General features: G+C 47.1%; 1 protein-coding gene across 3 annotated transcripts in view; it reads right to left on the bottom strand.

Annotated features, from left to right (window-relative positions):
- Positions 1-20,727, bottom strand: part of LOC147880104 (leucine-rich repeat receptor protein kinase HPCA1-like) — a 217,811-nt gene that overhangs the window by 54,496 nt on the left and 142,588 nt on the right. For 2 of the 3 annotated variants that reach the window (XM_087371552.1, XM_087371553.1), the window contains one exon: positions 7,651-7,795. The exons of the other annotated variant lie outside the window; for it this stretch is intronic. In XM_087371552.1, the coding sequence (XP_087227678.1) occupies positions 7,651-7,795 (145 nt within the window). The remainder of the gene's footprint in view (positions 1-7,650; positions 7,796-20,727) is intronic. 3 annotated transcript variants of the gene reach the window in all.

Genomic DNA, 20,727 nt, shown 5'->3' with positions numbered 1-20,727 from the left:
CTAAGTGTCCTATGTGGCCTAAAAGGCACTAACACTACAAGTGCCTATATTTATGCCTACAAGGCACATACCATGGCCTATAGGGCATCACTAGAACCACCAGGAGATGGCCTACATCCTTTGGCTTTTGGATCAGTGATGAAGACACTCCAGCCTGGGGTGTTAACATTCGCTTTTCCTAGATTCAGAGGGGTGTTTCTGTCAGATATTTGGGATGCTAGGTAGGATTGGGCATCTCTCCAACACAACAATTTGCCCCGTACTAGAAAGTATAAGGAAAAAGCTCCTTTTTTGGAGCTCAGCCAAGCTCGACCTTGCATCTAGAGTTGTGGTAGTGAACCAGGTTCTCTTGGCCACCGCCTGGTTTGTGTGTTCTTGCTGGTTCCGGTCTAGGGATTGCATCACTCAGCTCATTAGACCAGTCATGAATTTTTTATGGAGTGGACTTGATGGCACGGCAGATGTTGCAGCGAGGGTGGCCTGGAAGACCAATATTCTCCCTACATGTGAAGGGGGCCTCAATATCATTGATCCGGACTTGCAGTGCAGGGCATTGCTTTGTAAGGTGGTTGTGAGGGGACTCATGCCTAGGCGGGAACCTTGGAAGGATTTCTTTTTTAGACGCATTCACGCTTGCACACTTACCTTGGGAGATGATTGGGTGGACAACCCTCGCTGGATTTTTACTTCCGCCTCTCTCATATCTCCTGCCTCTCCTCTCATGATTGCCATCCTCAAAGCTTGGGGGAGCTTCAAGAACACTCTTTGAAGGGTTCCGCCCACTACCCTCGAAGAGATTAATAGGCAGCCGATCATTTGGAATGATAGTATACTTGATGAGCATGGCATACCACTAGGCACTTCCCATTACATACAGTGGTCTAGATGGAAGAGAGGCCCCGCCTACATAGTAGGCACTTGGAAGGCTTTTATCAGGCTACTTGAGCATCAGAGACTATAGTCCGTGAGTCACCTCAGAGGGGTAGCACGCAGGATTCAGCAAATAGATGCAGCCATTCCGGTGGAATGGACAATTGAGATGCCTATTACTTCCACCACTTGGATGGGAGCTTTTTCGAGGACAGCAGTTCCTCTACAAGTGATCGCTCTTCAAGGTCTCGGGAAAGATGCACTGGTCTTTGACGTTGGGGATGGAGGTATACTCTCTAGATCCATGGATGATATTCTTCTAGAGGTTACCTTTCAGCCTGTCAGGATTGCTGGTTTTGTGGACCATGAAGCGGGCTTGCAGTGGTACTTAGACCCCGACCCTCTGGTCTTGGCCCTGGGATCCTGGAGGATGTGGTTATATGGAGGTGCGCCTATCAAGTGCTTGCAGTGGGACCCAGGAGAGTGGGAGTGGATAGATCATGGGCACCGAGAGAGGGGGATTCCATTCTTTCATTTCACGGTTGGTAATGCCAAGAGATTTCAGCTGAGCAGTAGGGGTTGGATTCTCTCCAGAGCCCCCCATTGGGACAGCTTCTTCATCACCGCAGATTTGCGTAGGAATTTCTGGAGGAGGCTCTGGAAATCCCTCAGAAATAGAAAGATCACTCTTTTCTTTTGGCTTTCTATTCATGGAGGGATTGCAGTGAACCTGTGGAGATCATGATTTGGGGCTGATCCCACTTGCCCTCGATGTCATTCTGCAAAGGAGTTAGTGTGACATTGCCTTTGGGACTGCAGTCAAGCGAGGATTGTTTGGAAAGGGTTGCTCGGATACTCAGCATTTTTCATACTTCCCCTTTCTTCATGACTTGGGGCTTGGTCGCATGGTTATCCCTTACTAGGCCCCACGTGTTTTATGAGGGTGAGCCTTCTTCTTGGGCACTCTCGATCTGCCGGCAGGTGACAAAGCCCTGCTCTCTTCAGGATATACCACTTACTCCCTTCAGAGCTTCACATGCTTCAGTGGACACCTCTTGGGAGATTTTGGCTAGCATTTCCTCTTGGCACATTTGGATAGCCAGATGCACAGAGGCCTTGGATGGCACCCATATACACCCATCACAGGTGTTCACGGGTGTTTGGAGTGGCACGGTTCACACTTTGATAGCCATATGGGCTAGCATGCAGGGCCCTTCACAGGCAGCCTCTTCTAGGAGGACTGTATTTCTTCAAGTTTGGAGGAGTTCTCCCTTTTTCTCGGAGGTTTCTACTGGATTAAGATAGCACTATCAGCCCCAATCCTTTCTTTTTTGCTCTTGAGCTTTTCATGCATTGCATGGTGTATCCCGTATGGAGCTTGCTCTAACGGTTTTCTTTAATACTTAATAGAAATCTCTTTTTGCCTTTTTTTTAGAAAAAAGGGTGGGCACCAAATGGATCTATAAGGTCGAGTATCATTCCGATGGTACTTTGGAAAAATACAAGGCCCATCTTGTTGCCAAAGAAGAGGGAATTGACTATAGGAGACTTTTGCTCCGGTAGCAAAAATGACTGCCATTCATTGTGCCATTTCTCTTGCTACAAATTATGGTTGGTTAGTCTATCAAATGATTGTTAAGACTGCCTTTCTGAATGGAGATCTCAAAGAAGAGGTCTATGTACAACAACTCCAAGGATTTGTGGTAAAGGGACGAGCACAAGGTGGGCAAGATTAGGAAAGCTTTGTATGGGCTCAAACAAGCATCCCGTGCATGGTATCACAAGATACATCATTTTCAGCTGTCCCAAGGCTTTGTCAATAAACATATAGAGCCTAATCTTTATGTTTTGCAAGAAAACACAGATTTGTTTATTCTAGTGCTTTATGTGGATGCCATACTACCCACAGGGAGTAATACACAGCAAATTGCAGCAGTGCAGTCTGCTTTATGTAAAATGTTTGACATGACAAATTTGGGTTTATTGCACTATTGTCTTGGCATTGAGTTTTGGTGAACCCAAGAGGGAATATGCATGTCACATACAAAGTATGCTAAAGATCTCTTGCGGAAATTTAAGATGGAAGAAATCAAATCTGTGGCTACTCCATTGGAAAAAGACTCAAACTTACTAAGCATGATGAGGCTGAAAAGTTTGATGGCACACTTTACAAACAGCTAGTTGGGAGTCTCATTTATTTATGCTCCACTAGGCCAAACATTGCCTATACTACAAGGTTATTGAGTCAGTTTATGCATTGTCCTACTGTCACACATTGGAATGCAACCAAAAGAGTTCTCAGATATGAGCATGGCAGTCTCTCTTATGGTTTGCATTATGCTTCAGCTTGTGACATTTGTTTGAGTAGTTTCATAGACTGAGATTGGTCAGGGGAAATCGATAACAGAAGATCCACTTCCAGCTATTCCTTAACATTGGGTTCAGCCTGTATCTCTTGGCTCAGTAAGAAGCAAGACTGAGTCTGTCTTTCCTCTAGTGAAGCAGAGTATAAAGCAGCAAATGCAGCTACTATGGAATGCATGTGGTTAGGGAAGCTTTTGCATGAATTGCATCATGCCCAGGATGGTGAGGAAACCTCTCTCCTTTGTGACAGCCAGAGCTGCATTGCCATTGGCAACAATCCTATTTTTCATGCTCGCATAAAAAACATTGAAAATCATCATCACTACATACGGGATTGTATTTCAGATGGCTTCATTGACCTTATCTATTATTCCACTGGCAGATATCTTCACCAAAAGCCTACCAGCACCTCTTTTCACATGTCATCAACATGGCTTGGGCATTAGAGACATTAAAACAATGTCAAGGGGAGTTGTAAAATGACATTGTTTCTTTTTGTACTCCCATGGGTTGCTATATCCACACATGGATGAATTTGTGCAACCATGGTACTTTAGGTGCAGCAGTTCCAAAGTACTTCAGCCATATCATTGAGGGAGGATTTGTAGACACATCCAATGATATGGTGGTGTAGGATGGACTAGGACTTAGTCTATTTTGGTATCTAGTATGTGGGTACTATATATGCCAAGTACTTGTACTTCATTTTCATTGAGCACTCTATTGGAGTCCGTGTGTGACCACTTCTTGTTCACTTGTGTTCACAACCTTTCTCCATTTGTTCCTTCATGGGATAGGCCCTTTTGTCATTTCACAGACCGTGACATAGTACGGCATTATAAATCACCGAGTGGCTATTTGTTCAGCCCTTTATTCGAGGTAATCCCCCATAGAGCAGCCAGCCAAAGGGATATCCTTGTGTTTCTATATTGTTTGTATCTTGCATTGGGGAGTTGTATTTTCCTTGGTGTCCATATCACTAAGGAGTTTATAATAGAAGTTCGTTTCTCTTGACGGAAAAAAAAATCTGTTTATACACACAAGAGTGATAGGGTGTGAATGGTTAGTTCTAGCCTTCTGCTTCAACAATCTATCATCTTCTCTCTCAGTCGTCTCATGCAATTGTACGTCCAATTGCAATGAAGAAGGCAATGGAAGTTTGAATAGATGTTTGATGTCTTCTTTTGTCAATTCTTGTTTTGGGGAATTTCCCTACAAAACACACAGCCTTGAATAGTATCCCCATATAAACAAACCAATAACATCCTTCTTAGGAAAAATTATGCTGAGGCTTGAGAACTCATTTCATGGTTGTTTATTGTTTATTTATTTTTGCCACAATCATGGTTGTCTATTGTTTGTTAATGGGGATTTGATTCCCTAAGTTCATGCTCTACATGAAGTATTGGCACCTTGAGTTTCACACTCATGGTTGCTTATTTCATGCTTAATAGAAGTCTTTTTCGTTGAAAAATGCTGTAATAACACATTAGCCTTTCAGGCTATTCCTACCTTAACTTCAGAGAATCAAGCACCAAATCTTATGCCTCTACTGAGAGGTTGCTAAACAGATCTAGACAAAAAATTGCCACGGGAAAACATGTGGCCTTAGTCAACTGAACCTTGAAAGATCACAGTGGTAGGGAGAGAAGCAAGCTAACACTAGGAATGGAAAGGAAAGATAACAAGCATAATGGCAATGAAATGGAAAGAAAATGAAAGCAATGGACAAGTACTCACATGATGCCAAAGAGCTTGATGTTGATTAATGTAATAGGCAATAGACAAGTACAACACTATATAGTGTGCCACTAGACTCTAGAAAGTCACAATGTTTACGGGATATCTCCCAATATGACACATGGCATGTCTAGGACTCACTAGACTATAAAACCACACCTAGACTACCTAGAACACTCATTTTAGACTCACTTTGGCTTCATATTCCAACACCCCCCCATGAAGGCAAGGTGAGAGACTACTAGAATGGAACCAACAACAAAACATAACAATGACAGTCTAAGGTGAGGGACTATTAGAATGGAACCAAGAACAGTGACGGTCATCAAACTATGCACCCTATGTAGCTCAGAGGCTAAAGTCTAAGCGTGTTCAGAGGTTGATCCAAGCACTCTCATGGCTTGAGACTCAACATGCTCAGAAGCTCACGTTATAGCATGGCTACATGACCAACTCATAGGTCTAGGAATACACCAATATCCTAGAGCTCGATGAGGCCTGATAATGAGACCTATCAAAGCCAATACATGGCTCCCACAATACATCCCCCTCTAAACCTATCAAAGCTAATACAGGGCTCCTACAGTACATCCCCCCTTGGCTTCATAACAAGACATGTTAGGAAGCCACACACCAAAATAGGAAAACCAATACATCTTTTTAGGAGGACTATCCAAGGTAGAGGACCTTTAGACTCAATGAAAACAAAACACTCAATACATATCATTTTAGGGGGACTACCCAGAGCAGAGGACCCCAAAATACATCAAGCTGTAGGAATAATAAAAATAGATCTCTTAGAAGTAAGAGATGTCCTCCAAGTAGCTAATGCACATGTGTGCACATCCTTGCGAGTCGATGACGATGTCGATGAAGTGCTAGGTAGGAATGCCTTTAAAAAAAAAAGTGTCGGTGAAGTCCACAGGTTAGCTAAATGGAGCACTCACATAGTGACTCTCAAAATGGCTAAGGGAGAGTCACCGATGTCGAAGAAGAGACTGGAGGTGTCTCAAGCACTTTGAGGAGCAAACCAATGTGTACCACCGGCACCACGAGCACTCGGACAGGTGATCGAAGAAGTCAAGGTGTTACCGGGACTCACATCAAGCGCGAAGCAATGCACCAATCGGATAAGTCACTGTAGTCTAGTGTGTCGAAGTAGTGTCGGAGTGCTTACATCATGCTGGCAGCATCTTCACTTCCAATGCAATAGTAGAAATGCAAGTGTAACTATGGAAAGATCACCCTGATAAGTCCTTCATGAGCTGGAGCAAGTCTAGAACTTCTTCATGGCAGACAGAAGTAGGACAGCAGCTCCAAGAGAATGACGGGCAGAATACGAGCACCAACTTGTGGGCAACAGCTCCAAGAGAATGTCGGGCAGAAGGAGCAACATGCTTGGGCTGTCAAATCATTGAGCTGCAGAACAAAATTCGCGCGCAGAACTAAATTTCGTCACTTCTTGCAAGGGCTGTAACTTTGAACAGAAAACGCGGATTGCAATGATGTAAAAACGAAAATTGTAGTACTCAAGGTTCTCTACAACTTTGCTGAAGTCACAAAGCCGTGATTCTGCTTCTAAAGCCGGATAGAAGCGTCACATCATCTGGAGGTCACCGAAAGATGTAGCTAAAGGAAGGAGAAGAAAGGTGGCAGATCATGGCGTGGAGAAGAGAGCTCAAGGAAGGAGAGAAGAGGGCAGCCTTCCAAGGAGGAGGAGGTAGAGTAGCTTCATTGACCTCCCTCACCTCAACCTCATGGAAGGGAAAGAGAAAGAGAGAGCAGGGCTAGGAACATGGCTCTGATACCACATGAAAGATCACAGTGGTAGGGAGAGAAGCAAGCTAGCACTAGGAATGGAAAGGAAAGATAACAAGCATAATGGAAATGAAATGGAAAGAAAATGAAAGCAATGGACAAGTACTCACATGATACCAAAGAGCTTGATGTTGATTGATGTAATAGACAATAGACAAGTACAACACTATATAGTGTGCCACTAGACTCTAGAAAGTCACAATGTCTACGGGATATCTCCCAGCATGATACGTGGCATGTCTAGGACTCACTAGACTATAAAACCACACCTAGACTACCTTGAACACTCATTTTAGACTCACTTTGGCTTCATATTCCAACAAACCTAACCACAAAACGAGTAGTGTATAACTTGATCTACAAGAACTACAAAACTTCAAGGAGATGCTTCTAAAGGCATATAAGACCATTCTCTGCTAGCAAGGTTACTATATCTAACACAAGGCAACAATGTCTTGTATTAATATTGTGCAATATCTGATTTGTCCATGTCCAAATACTTGAGACATCTTACATCGCAAAGGCAAAGCTGAAGAGTCTAGATCCTTTTTTTCTTTTAAAGGAGCCTTTACATCCACTTTCTTTCAAGGACCCTTCATTAAAATTGTCAAAAGGCGTGGGATTATGACAACCTCTAGTGCTTTTAATAGAAGAGTATGAGGTGGCATCTTAGAGCACCGAGCTGTTTGTGTGTGGATCTTTATTAAAGTAGGATGCCACTTGTAGCACCACATCAGGATATAATAATGTATTCACGTTGAAATGCAATACATTGTCCGTTCATACACAAAGAGAGAAAGTATGCTTCAGCAACTATCTTATAATGCTTAACATAAGAACTCAAAGTTTGGCATTTACCCAGGCTACAAGATTGTAATCTTCAAGACGTTTGTGGTCAATGGCAACTTGACCTGTAAGCAACTCAAGCAACACTACACCATATCCATATACATCACTTGCAGTTGTTAACTGACGCCTTAGGAAGTATTCAGGATCCAAGTATCTGCAAGAAACAACATAAAACGAAGCTATGAGATTGTGACCAACAGATGAAACTGCTGGAGGTATTGAATTATTAAAAATACATGTTACAAAGAGGTTCAAAGGCTACCGGCTTGAGAACATATGAACCAGGACATGGAATTAACTTGAGACCATTCTAGCAAATACATATGTCGAGTGAAAGCTATAAGCTTTTTTTTTTTTTTTCCAAAAAAGAGACTTCTATTAACTAAGAAAGCAACTCGCTAGAGCAAGCTCTATGCAGAAATACAACATGCTAAGCATGTAATAAAAAACACCTCAGAAGAATGAGGTAGAAAGAAACCAGGGTTGAGGCTAAAAATGCCAAATCAACCCTGTAGAAGTCTCAGCAAAGAAGGGAGAGTCTCTCCAATCTCTGAGAAAAGTAACTCTCCTGGAGGAGGCTGTTCGAGAGGATCCCTGCATGGTCGCCCAAATGGCCATCAGAGTGTGTACCGTATCTATCCAACTGGCCAAGGTCTGAGAAGGTTGAACCTGAGAACCCTCCAAAGCCTCAGTGCATATGGCTCTCTAAATGTGCCATGTTGCAATGCTAGCTAAGACCTCCCATGGAGAGTCAACCGAGGAATGAGCAGCCCTGAAGAGAGTGACCGGAACATCCTCTAGAGAGCACGACTCCACAAGGTGTCGTCGGATGTGAAGAGCCTAAGAGGAGTCATGTCTCTCAAAGAAAACCTGGGGCCCTGAAAGAGTGAGCCAAGCCACTGATCCCCAGGTCATATAGAAGGGGAGGCGAACAAAAGTGCTGAAAAGTCTTGCAATCCCCTTCCATATGATTCTCACCTGTTTGCAATCCCAAAGGCAGTGTTGTATTGTCTCCGAAGCAGAAAGGCAACGAGGGCAAGTAGGGTCATTGGTTCACTGCTATCCCACCATGAATAGAAAGCCAACAGAAGAGAGTGCTTTTTCTATTCTAGTGGGATTTCCAGAGCCTCTGCCAAAAAAATTTCTGCAGAACGTTCTCCCAGTGGAGAGCTCTGGTATGCCTCCAACCCCTACAGCTGAGCTGGAATTTCTTGGCATTACTGACCGTGTCATGAAAGAAGGGGATGCCCTTCTCTCGGTGCCCTTCATCTATCCATTCCCATTCCCCAGGGTCCCACTGCAATAACTTAATCGAGACACCTCGATAGAGCCACATCCTCCATACCATGAGCCCATCACGATCAGTAGTGGGACAATATCCATGTACCACTCTGAAAGAGACCCATGCTCGATGAAGCCCACTATCCTGACTGGCTCAAACAGTACCTCCAATAAGATACCGTCTGTGGATCTGGACAGCCTGCGCCCCGAAGAAACATCAAAGACTAGGGCATCCTCATGTGTGTCATGTAAAGCAATCAGTTGCAAAGGAGTTCCCAATTTGGAATATGCCCTCATCCAGGTGGAACAAGTAATAGGCATGTCATCTGTTTCCACCCAATCCAAGGGCAAGGCTGCATCAAACTATTGGATTCTCCCTCCACTCCCTCAGAGATTATGAATTATCAGGGCCTGTCGGTCTGCAAGAAGCTTCCTGAAGGCTTTCCATGCTCCCACAGTAGATGCAGGGCCCCTCTCCCATCTGGGCCACTGCATGTAAAGAGAAGCTCTGTTGGAAAGGTCACCTCCCCATCTGTAAGCCCCCATATGAGGAGAGCATGGGGGAGGGAGACCTAGGGCAGAACCCAACAGAAAAAGAGAGAAAGGGGCTGCCACATAGACAGCATCATGGCTGTCATGTGGGCAGCACATCTAGGACTGTTATGTGCAGGATAGAGGGCCAGGAAAGTACGGAAGGATGGCAGAATACAGAAGCCTGCTGTACGGCTGGCATACGGAGCTCAGGCAGGAGCCTTAGAGCTGGAACAAGCCCGGAGCAGAAGCAAGACAGTCTGCGACAGATTGCGAAGGATCTAGGACATGGAGGCACACTGTTTGCAGAGGCGCAGACATGGCAGGGAGTGCAGGCTCAGATCTGCAGCAAGGAATGTGACTGTCAGTGGGCAGGTGGCAGGCCTTTTATAGGCTGCATATTTGCCTTGAATGGAGGGCCAAAAGCCCTGGAAGTTTGGGCCATAAAAGGCCTGACTTGTGAGCCCTTTAAGGTCGGTTTTTACAGACTGAGTCGGTTTTTACAGACTGGTCGGTTTTTTGGTGTAGGCCTTGGGGCCTATATAAGGAGGCCATTCAGGCCTCATTTCAGTATCACTTGCAGCAGCAGATCCAGAGCAGAAAGGAGCAGCAGGTAGCCACCCTCTGGGCCTACATTCAGGAGGATAGAGAGGTGCTAGCAAGGCTGCAGACTTAGCCAGGAAGCTGCCCACCTAGGCTGGTTCCCAGACAGTTAGGTGGAAAGGATCATCCTAGACGGAAAGTCTACTCACGCTCGAGGTGGAGCACGCGGACTCTAGTCTAGAGATAGCCAGCAGATAGGAGGAGGACTTTGTGGTAAGATCAGAGGACCACACCATTGGTGGGACTCTGGATCTGTCTCTCTTGTATTGTGTCCATAGTTGTGGACGGAAATATATTATATGGTGGTTTCTCTATCTAGTTTGGTTCATTGTCTATTGATGAGTCTGCACACCTATTGAATGCACATAAGTAAAGAAGTTTGTGATTCCACACCCACACCGCACACTGTGTGAGCTCCTGGGCATTATTTCCGCTGCGTGTACCCTCTGTTGGGTAATTTCTAACATGGTATCAGAGCCCAAGTAGGAGGCTCATAGGTGTGGGAGCCTGAAGGCAGGGACCTTGCTGAAGCACGACCCTGATTCAGAAGCTCTAGGGAATCGACTTCCACGACTGGAGGATTGTGCCCTTGCGAGAAGGAGGGTGACTCAGGTTCAGTCAGGTGCGTTCAGAGTTCTGGTTTACTGAAATTGAGTTTGGTTGACTTTGCTGTGAAGTATATACAGCAGAGATGTCGACAGCCTCTTCAGCCCCTGCTATCCCTTCCTCCTCCTCCAGTTTTCTTTCTTTCACTATCCCTAACTTTGGAGAGTCTGGGAACCTGGACGGGACTAATTACTCGATCTGGAAAGTGAAGATCCGGAGTCATTTAGTGGCTCGGAAGTTGTGGAAGCTGACCACGGGAGAGGAGTCGAAGCCGGCAGACATGGTAGACAATAAAGGGAAGGTACTCATGGCAGTAGACAGAGAGGAGCTTGAAGCTTGGGAAGAAAGAGATGCCCATGCCCTGGCAATAATCATAGGGACTACGGCGGACTCTGTTCTTCCGCATATCCAGCTGGCCGAGACGTCAGTAGAGGCGTGGGCCACCCTGAAGGATCTGTACGAGACAGATAATACCTCCCAGATCGTGCTTCTTTAGCATCAACTCTACAACCTTGATATGGAAGAAGGCGATACAGTACTGTTGACTCTTTCCTACTGCTTTCGTAGGAAGAGCTGGTTATTCTATGTTTGCAGGGTTCCGAGGCTTTTTGTCACCTACAGATATATTGGGATTGTCGGTTGTAGTATATGTGTAGCTTAGGACCTTGAGTCGTGTTCCGGTAAGAGACGTAGGCTTAAGTGTGGTAAGCAAACAAAGTGCAAGCATGTGTAAAAGGCACGTAAACCATCTTTGTTGAGGTAATGAAGGCTTTCGCCTTCATTGGGGGTTGTAGGGTTTAGGAGGAGTTTAAGGGTTTAGAAAGAGTTCCAGGGTTTAGAAGGAGGTTCCAGGGTTCAGAAGGAGGTTCCAGGGTTCAGAAAGAGTTCCAGGGTTGAGAAAGAGTTCGAGGGTTTAGAAGGAGGTTCCAGGGTTCAGAAGGAGGTTCCAGGGTTCAGAAAGAGTTCCAGGGTTTAGAAGGAGTCCAGGGTTAGAAGGAGGATCCAAGGTTCAGAGTAGAGTACATTGTGGAGAACTCGTCTTCCTCGTAGATCATGGAGTTTAAGGGTTTAGGAAAGCATAGGAGTGCGAGAGGAAGAAGGTGTAAGAGCATGGGTGAAAGAAGAGAGAGGAGGAAGGAGGAGGAGGGAAGAGGAGGAGGGAGGGGGAGGAGAGAGGAGGAGGAGCAGGAGGGAGGAGGAGGAGGAGGAGGAGGAGGAAGGAGGAGGAGGGAGGAGGAGAGGGAGAGGGTGGGTTACAGGGTTGGAGGAGAGGGGAGAAGGGTTGCAAGGTTAGGACATGCTTTTGGACGTGCAGTGCAAGGAAGCATGGACACTTGAGACAAATGCTTGGAATACCAAAGTAGACTCAACACAATGCCCCAAAGAGTGTGGGCTTCATTCCATTATGGGGTATTTATACAAGTTGGAGAGCTTCTCTCTATGCATGTAACACAAAGTCGTATCACAAAGTTGTAACACAAAGTTATTACACAAAGTTGTAACACAAAGTTGTGTCACAAAGTTGTAACACAAAGTTGTATCACAAAGTTGTATCACAAAGTTGTAACACCTTCTCTTTCTTCATAAGTTCATGTTGGCACAGAGTCAACATACTCCCGGATCCATTTTATTACCCGTCCTCGGGTTATGGCTTATTGCGATCACGTACCTGGGTTGCCATGTTTTTAGTCCAGTGGCTGTGGAACTTGTGTCGTGCCACTCAATCCTGCTGTAGAGCCTTAGCACCATACAATTTTTGTGCAGTTTCCAGGTAGCCTGTATCTACCATTTGCTCGAACAGAGATATGTGGCGTGCCTCCAAGAAGATCACTCTTTGATAGAGTCGGCTTGTAATCTGAGCATCAATCCGTTCATTGGGATTAAAGCTGAGTGGAGGCAAATGGGAATCAAGGTAACATGGGACCTCCAGAATTAATTCTAATGTTTTACAGAATATGGCACTTTGGCGAAGGAAGCGATCAATGTTGCCGCGCATTGTTTGTTCATGCTGCTGAAGTGCTCGGATCATGGTGCCTTGGATATTCCATTCTACACCAGAGTAGGGTTCGATCATTGGCCAATTAATGACTCGATCGTCAGCCAAAGTGTGTATGTTGGCTTCCCATTTTTTACGCCGTGGAACTGCATAGAACTTGGGATGGGTTCTGAGACATGGAGGTGCCCGTAAGTACTCCTTTAAGAAGATTATATCAAAGAGCTTGGGACGGCGCCAATCAGGTTGTGGATCCATTTGCTAATCTAACCTTCACTTATTTGATGCTGACGAAGGTTGGCAGGAAAGTTACCTAGGGTCCATCCACCGCGAGTTTTCATATCAGGATATTTGCTCCAAAATTCCTTGATGGGGTTACTGGGAAGTGGTATCTCATCAAAATCATACCCATCATTGGAACTTGGCATGGGTGTACGAATTGGATTATCCGGATCCTGATATTCAAAATCAAATACTGCATCATTTTTTGCTGATGGAAGCACCAGAAGTGTCGGAGGTGATGACGGGGCCAGGAGAGAATCAGGGGACATGGGGGAGAAATATGGCTGAGTGATAGTGGCGGAAGAGGGAGCAGAGGGGAGGGGGGGAAGAAATGGGCAAATGGTTTGAGCAGCTTGGTAATCCTCAAGGGTAGGATTAGCAAGGGAGGGGAAAAAGCTAGGTGTGAGGGGCTCGTAAGTTTGTGACTGTTGGGTAAGTTGAAAATGATGAGAGGCATGATCAAAGAGACGATGGAGGGAATAGATGTTAGGATGGAGCTCGGGGAAGGTTAAGAGGGTGGTAGCAGCAAGGGGAAGTGAGGTTATGATGTTGGCAAAAAGAGTGGTTAGATATGGGAAGTTGGATGTGAGATAGGCCTTGTCATCTTCCGACACTTCTTTTTGCTGGTGCGATGGGATGATCAGCTGCATGGGTTGGATGTCGGTTATGTCATGCCGTGCAAATAATAGGGATGGCCTTTGTAGCAATGGCAACAAACCTGCAATAACCCTGAGGCGAGGACTACCCATGAGGCAGACATATGCAATGAAAGCATCTGTCCTGAGTGTTATAAACCCGGCATGTGTAGACAGGCAGAAGATATTCTTCTCATCTTCAGACAAGTCTTGGCAAATTATGCGCAGGCTTTTAATCCCGATTGATCGTTTCCAGTTGATTGTTGGATGAGCAGATATGATCCTGATTTGGAGTTGCTTCCATTGGATAAGCACGCGTGCGTTGAGGTGATCTTCCACTTGTAGAGCAGCCACAAGCTCTTCGTACACCACGGTTGGGCATTGTACTGGGGCGTCATTGGTGTTGTCTTCCAATGCCTCATTGTTGTGCACTAGCAATTGGAGTTCAAGCTTGGAGATGGCTATTTTTTGGGAGTGCATCTCATTCATTTTTTCTTTGTACTGATGGTAGACAGCATCATTGGGGTGGACCATCAAAGTCTGGGTCCGGCAAGTCTAAGGTCACAACCTATCAATGTAATTACACGCCAACAGAAAGAGGCCACGAAGGACCCTCTCATTCCAATCCAACCAAAGCGACTTCTGAAAAAGAAAGCACAAGTGCCTCCACCTCCGCCAAGCAATGAGCAGCCGAGCTCATCCTCCCGAGCCTCGAATAAAAGAAGCTCCATTCCCGAATGCAGAGGTGGAGAAGGCTCGTTTTCAGGTACTTCAGCAATGGGTTCAAAATGAACAAGCTCAATTTGAGGCTCAGAAACAGGCTCAAGACCCACTCCATGACTTGGCCCCACAAAGTATTGATACTGTACTCGAGCCTTTGTTCCAACAACGGACTCCACAACAGAATGTACCGCCACGTCAACTTGAAGGAGCTGCACTCTCTAGCATCCTGAGTTGCCCTGTGTCAATTCCCATCGGAATCCTCTTAGATGGGGATGTCAGGCTTAACCTCTGTTTGTTCTGGGACCTTATTTTTTATGGGACAATCCATACAGGCATGTCCTATGCCACAATCTCTGCAGAGGGGTTGGAAAGTGGCTAGGCTACACTCTGCGATCCTATGATTTTCTCCACAACCGTAACACTTGATTGGTGCTCGAAATGTGTTGGGTCGCACTTGATTTGCATAGACTGGTATTAGACCCTCTGCACCTTCTACATAGTACACTGGGTACTCTGCTTCATACTCAAATAGCGAGTCTACTTCCTCGGCTTGTAATTGATGTATGGGAATTGCCTGAGGAGCTGGATTTGGTGCTCTTGGATACGGTCATGGATTCGGATTCCTGAGTAGTTGTGGGACTTGTGTCCGAATGGGAACAGGATTTAGCCTCGGAGCTGGTGGCGCTTGTGCAAGTGCTGGTTGCTTGTATACTGGCATGGGTGCCGCTTGGTATTGTGGTGGTCGAGGCGGATTGTTGCGCATGTTGAAGATGCAACTGTTCACATCATGGCCGCCGACAACACAGATATGGCACCACAACCGTGGCGTTGGATTTGCTTGTGCAGTGATCCTTGCTCTTAGGACTGGGTATTCATTTGCTGTATGATTTGCCAAGCAATGTGGGCACCAGATATTTTCTCGCCGTGGATATGTTTGAGTTGGCGGCTGAGACAAGTGGAGTTTTTGATCCATTATCTTCTTTCAGCTTCAAGGTCATGGCCTCTAGGTGATCTTCATTGGATGTTTCGGCAGTGTCCTTTGATTTACCTTTTTTCGAGCGTTTATCTCGTGTATTTGATCTGGCATCATCACTGCTAGTGTCTGAATCTGTCATGCCATCTTTGATGTCAATGGCTGCCGCATGAGCAGCACTGAATGTTTCATAGCTACTTATCTTTTTCATATCCTTGCAGATTTTCTTTCTGAGTCCTGCTATGAACCATGCCGTGAGGTACTTTGCATTTGGGCGTGGGTCACATTTGGCGATCAATCTCTTCCTCTTTCCTAGGTATGTGCGTACATCTTCCCTCCGGCCTTGTTCGATCTTGCTGAGTTGGAGAGCGGGATCATCTTGTAGCCTCTCCGTTTGAAAACGACGTTTGAATTCGGTTTGAAGTAGGTCCCATGTGGCACGTTCTTCCACGAGAAGGTCAAGGTACCATTCTGGCGCTTCATCAGTTAAGGCCATTGGAAACCAAGCCACCTTGGTTTCATGGGATTGATCACCACCTGCTCGACATGCGGCATCAAAATACTGGAGGAAGCGAGCTGGGTCTCCCCTACCATTATATTTGGGAAGTTCCAGTTTTCCCAAGGAACGTCGGCCGTGATTGTTGTGATTTCGTCGATTGAAGAAGTTGTCAGTCGAGCTCGATATCCCCATCATGCTCATGACGGCGTCCAACCATGTTGGGACATGGAGGAGTTAAAGGGAGTTGTTGAATCTCAAGGGGGGGATTCGAGGTAGAGGATTGGCGGGGGCGGTTGTTGCAGTGGAGTTAGTTGCGGATGGGGTGAGCGTTGGAGTCGAAGTCGTTGGCCGGAACGTAACTGCATGCAGATTGTGCGTGATTTGCCAAGGGTGTCGCTACTTCAAGTGCGGGTGTGGATGTGGTGTTGTTAGGAGAGTTAGAGTGGTGTTAGTTTCTGTAGGGACCGTCGTGTTAATAATGTGCCTAAGATTGTTCTACGTGTGTAGGGAAATGTGCCGGTGCAGACGGATCGTTAATCGGAGGTCACGGCGTGAAAATACGAGTGAATTAATGCAAAATGAGGCCCACACGGGGGCGCGAATGAACGTGTGCTAGGGATGCCGAAATGGTGTGCAATGGGCTGGAAAAATACCCCGTAACGTGGTGTTTCCGTGTGTGAAATCTGGGTTCAAACGGGGTTCAATTTGGGTCCCAAACGGATGAGTTTCGAGGGGTTAAAGGAGGGGCAAATTTTGTGTTTGGGGGGTCCTAATTGTGGTGCGAAGGGACTTTAGGTCCAACTGAGGGGTTGAAACCAAGTGACTCTAGTTAGACTAACTAATCAATTAGTCTAACCTAGCCTAGTAAGGGTTAGACTAACCATAGTCTATCTTAGTTAGTGTAACTAACTATAGTTATGTTAACTAAGGTTAGGTTAAACTAACCAAACCAAGGCGAAATTAACCTAGTCTAGGTTTCTGTTAACTAACCTAGCTTAACCTAATCTAACTGAGTTAGACTAACTAGCCTAGGGTTAACCAACTAACCTAGCATAACCTAGGTTAACCAACTAACCTAACCGTAGTTAGTAACTAACCGTGGGTTAGTTTAGATTAGGGTTTTTTTTTTTTTTTTTTTTTGGGGGGGGGGTTTTGTAGGGGAGCTTCTCGAAGGAGGCGTCCAGGAGGGGCTGGCGGGGTTTTGCAAGGGGGGGTGGCGCAGGGGGGGTTACGCAGGGGGGGTTGCGCAGGGGGTGCGGGCGGAGAGGGTTCGGGGATCCGGAGGAGAGGGCGCGAGCGGAGGAGAGGGTGCGGGGGGGAGGAGCGACGAAAGGGGGCGGGGCGGGGCGTGCGCCGCGGGCGGAGCGGCGGGGGAGCGGGGAGCGGGGGCGGGGGTTTGGGCGGCGCGTAGCAGGGCGGGGTGGGCTTTTAGAGCGATGCGCGGGCGAGGCGGGCTTTTATAGCGACGTGCGGACGGGTTAGGTTAGAGAGAGGGGGCGGGCGGCGCTGCGTGCGCCGCCGCGCGACGGGGGGTGGGAGGTAAGAGAGAGAGGGGGCGGGCGGCGGGGCGGGGCGGGGGGTGGGCGGGGTAAGGGGGAGAGAGAGAGAAGGGGTGGGGAAGGGAATGAGGGGGAGAGAGGAGAGAGTAGAGGGGGTGGGAGAGAGAACGAGGGGGAGAGAGGAGAGAGTCAGGGGGGGGAAAAAGGAGAGAGAGAAGAGAGAGAGAGAGGGGAAAAGGGGGAGAGAGGAGAGAGAAAGGAGAGAAAGGGGGAGGGAGAGAGAGAGAAAGGAGAGAGAGGGGGAGGGGGAGAGGGGGAGGTGGAGGTGGAGGTGGAGGGGGAGGGGGAGGTGGAGATGAAGGGGGAGGGGGAGGGGGGAGGTGGAGATGAAGGGGGAGGGGGGGAGGTGGAGGTGGAGGTGGTGGTGGAGGGGGAGAGGGGGAGGTGGAGATGAAGGGGGAGGGGGGGGGGAGGTGGAGATGAAGGGGGAGGGGGGGAGGTGGTGGTGGAGGGGGGAGGTGGTGATGAAGGGGGAGGGGGGGGGGGGGGGGGGGAGGTGGAGATGAAGGGGGAGGGGGGGAGGTGGTGGTGGTGGAGGGGGAGGGGGAGAGGGGGAGGTGGAGATGGAGGGGGGAGGGGGAGGTGGAGATGAAGGGGGAGGGGGGAGGTGGTGGTGGAGATGAAGGGGGAGGGGGGAGGTGGTGGAGATGGAGTGGGAGGGGGGAGGTGTAAAAAAGAGCAAAAAACCTGAAAGACGAAAATCGAAAAGCAGGGAGAAGTGGTCACCTGAACGCTCTCCAAGTCTTTCTCAATGTAACGGGATTGTTGCGGAACAATGGACGGTGGGTGGAAGGCTAGGTCATCGCTGCGAGAAGGGCTCGATGTCACTTACATTGCGAGGATAGGAGTAAGGGGGTGGTCGATGGAGAGGGAGGAGTGTCTTGCGTGGGGCTCGGAATGAAGAAGAGAATGGAGGCAAAAAGTGAAAGATGAAGAATGAGGGGGGTGGAGTAGGTTTTATAGGATTGAATTTTAGGTTTAGGGTTTAGGTTTAGGGTTTAACCCTAAACTCTTCCCGAGCCATAACTCTTTATGGAGAGCTCGGTTTGCTTTTCTGTAAAAAGGTAAAATGATCGAAATTGAAAGCTCTACGCATCCGTGTCCACTATCTAGCCTGATTGTATATCATGTGGCTTCTATTTAAGAAATTAAGAAAATTTCTTAAGGTAGTAACCCAAAGTGGATGTTTGGGGTTGATATGTTTGGCTAGAATTGGAAAAAAAATTTTACTCTCCTTGCCCTTGAGTGTTATGTTCGTGAAAGTTTGAAGTAGTGACTTGTTTTACACATACCTACGTATGTTTACTCACTACTTGAGACGCTAGTCTCCCCGGCAACGGCGCCAAATGTTGGCTCTTTCCTACTGCTTTCGTAGGAAGAGCTGGTTATTCTATGTTTGCAGGGTTTCGAGGCTTTTTCTCACCTACAGATATATTGGGATAGTCGGTTGTAGTATATGTGTAGCTTAGGACCTCGAGTCGTGTTCCGGTGAGAGACGTAGGCTTAAGTGTGGTAAGCAAACAAAGTGCAAGCATGTGTAAAAGGCACGTAAACCATCTTTGTTGAGGTAATGAAGGCTTTCGCCTTCATTGGGGGTTGTAGGGTTTAGGAGGAGTTTAAGGGTTTAGAAAGAGTTCCAGGGTTTAGAAGGAGGTTCCAGGGTTCAGAAGGAGGTTCCAGGGTTCAGAAAGAGTTCCAGGGTTCAGAAAGAGTTCGAGGGTTTAGAAGGAGGTTCCAGGGTTCAGAAGGAGGTTCCAGGGTTCAGAAAGAGTTCTAGGGTTTAGAAGGAGGTTCCAAGGTTTAGAAGGAGTCCAGGGTTAGAAGGAGGATCCGAGGTTCAGAGTAGAGTACATGGTGGAGAACTCGTCTCCCTCGTAGATCATGGAGTTTAAGGGTTTAGGAAAGCATAGGAGTGGGAGAGGAAGAAGGTGTAAGAGCATGGGTGAAAGAAGAGAGAGGAGGAAGGAGGAGGAGGGAAGAGGAGGAGGGAGGGGGAGGAGAGAGGAGGAGGAGGAGGAGGAGGGAGGAGGAGGAGAAGGAGGAAGGAGGAGGAGGGAGGAGGAGAGGGAGAGGGTGGGTTGCAGGGTTGGAGGAGAGGGGAGAAGGGTTGCAAGATTAGGACATGCTTTTGGACGTGCAGTGCAAGGAAGCATGGACACTTGAGACAAATGCTTGGAATACCAAAGTAGACTCAACACAATGCCCCAAAGAGTGTGGGCTTCATTCCATTATGGGGTATTTATACAAGTTGGAGAGCTTCTCTCTATGCATGTAACACAAAGTCGTATCACAAAGTTGTAACACAAAGTTGTCACAAAGTTCTAACACAAAGTCGTAACACAAAGTTGTATCACAAAGTTGTAACACCTTCTCTTTCTTCATAAGTTCATGTTGGCACAGAGTCAACAAGTACATAGCCATTTGACAAAGGTCAAGGTGGTGCGGGATCAGCTGGCAGCAATTGGTCAGAAGACGGACTCATGCCATCTGGCCTTGATGGTACTGAGGAGACTGCCTCGGAGTTTCAAGAGCTTTGTTACGGCTGTGACTGCAGGACAGAGGACCAAACCTCTGACATTTAAGGAGTTGTGTCCCTTACTGCTACAGGAGGAAGCTCGCGAGAAGCTCTACAACGAGGACAAAGACGACAAGGCCATGCTGGTGAAGGATTCCGCAGGTAAGGGAAAGGGCAAGCCTAACAGTGGCAAGTCCAATAAAGATGATTCTGACGATGAGGGGACTTCGAAGAGGAAGCACAAGAAGAAGTGTTTCTATTGTGATACGCCCAGACATTTTGCAAAGGACTGCAGAAAGAAAAAGGCGGATCTGAAAAACAAACAAGAGTCTGACCCAGATTCAGAGGGAAAGGCCAAAGCTAATGTGGTAATCGAAGAATTGTTCCTGGTGACATCACCGAGTGTTACCGAGGTCAGATATGTTGATCCCGAAATCACAGTAAGGATGTCTGACATAAAGAGTTGGCTCGACGAGGAGTCAGAGGCCTTTGTGAAGGAGAAGGACAGTATGGAGTACTTGGTACCTTCCAGGTGTGAAGCTGTTGACACTGACACGAGGGTGGATTCCATGGAAAGCCCTGGGGTCTCATGGTCAGATGGATGCTGGACTTCAGAAGGGGACAGTACAAGATTACACAGGATCTTGGCGGGTGCCTCATTGAGGTATCGGGTTTGCTTTCAGAGCGAGCATTCAGGCAGTATAATAGTCTGGTATGTATTTGATATTCTGCATTTGAGTCTTTATAGCATGCTGTGGGGAGATTCTGCTCTTCATTTGTCTCAGGTGATAAGAGATTGGAAGGAATTGGCCTTCTTCGAAGGCAGAAGGGGAAGTATTGGTGCTTCTTCAAATCTTGGACGCAGATTGCTAGAAGGTGGTGGACA

Source organism: Dipteris shenzhenensis, chromosome 33, assembly GCF_047967505.1.
Source record: "Dipteris shenzhenensis isolate YYH24624 ecotype China chromosome 33, Dip_SZ_1.0, whole genome shotgun sequence".
Lineage (NCBI taxonomy): Eukaryota > Viridiplantae > Streptophyta > Polypodiopsida > Gleicheniales > Dipteridaceae > Dipteris > Dipteris shenzhenensis.
Note: the sequence above shows the minus strand (reverse complement) of the source record. Positions and strands in the feature narration are given on the sequence as shown.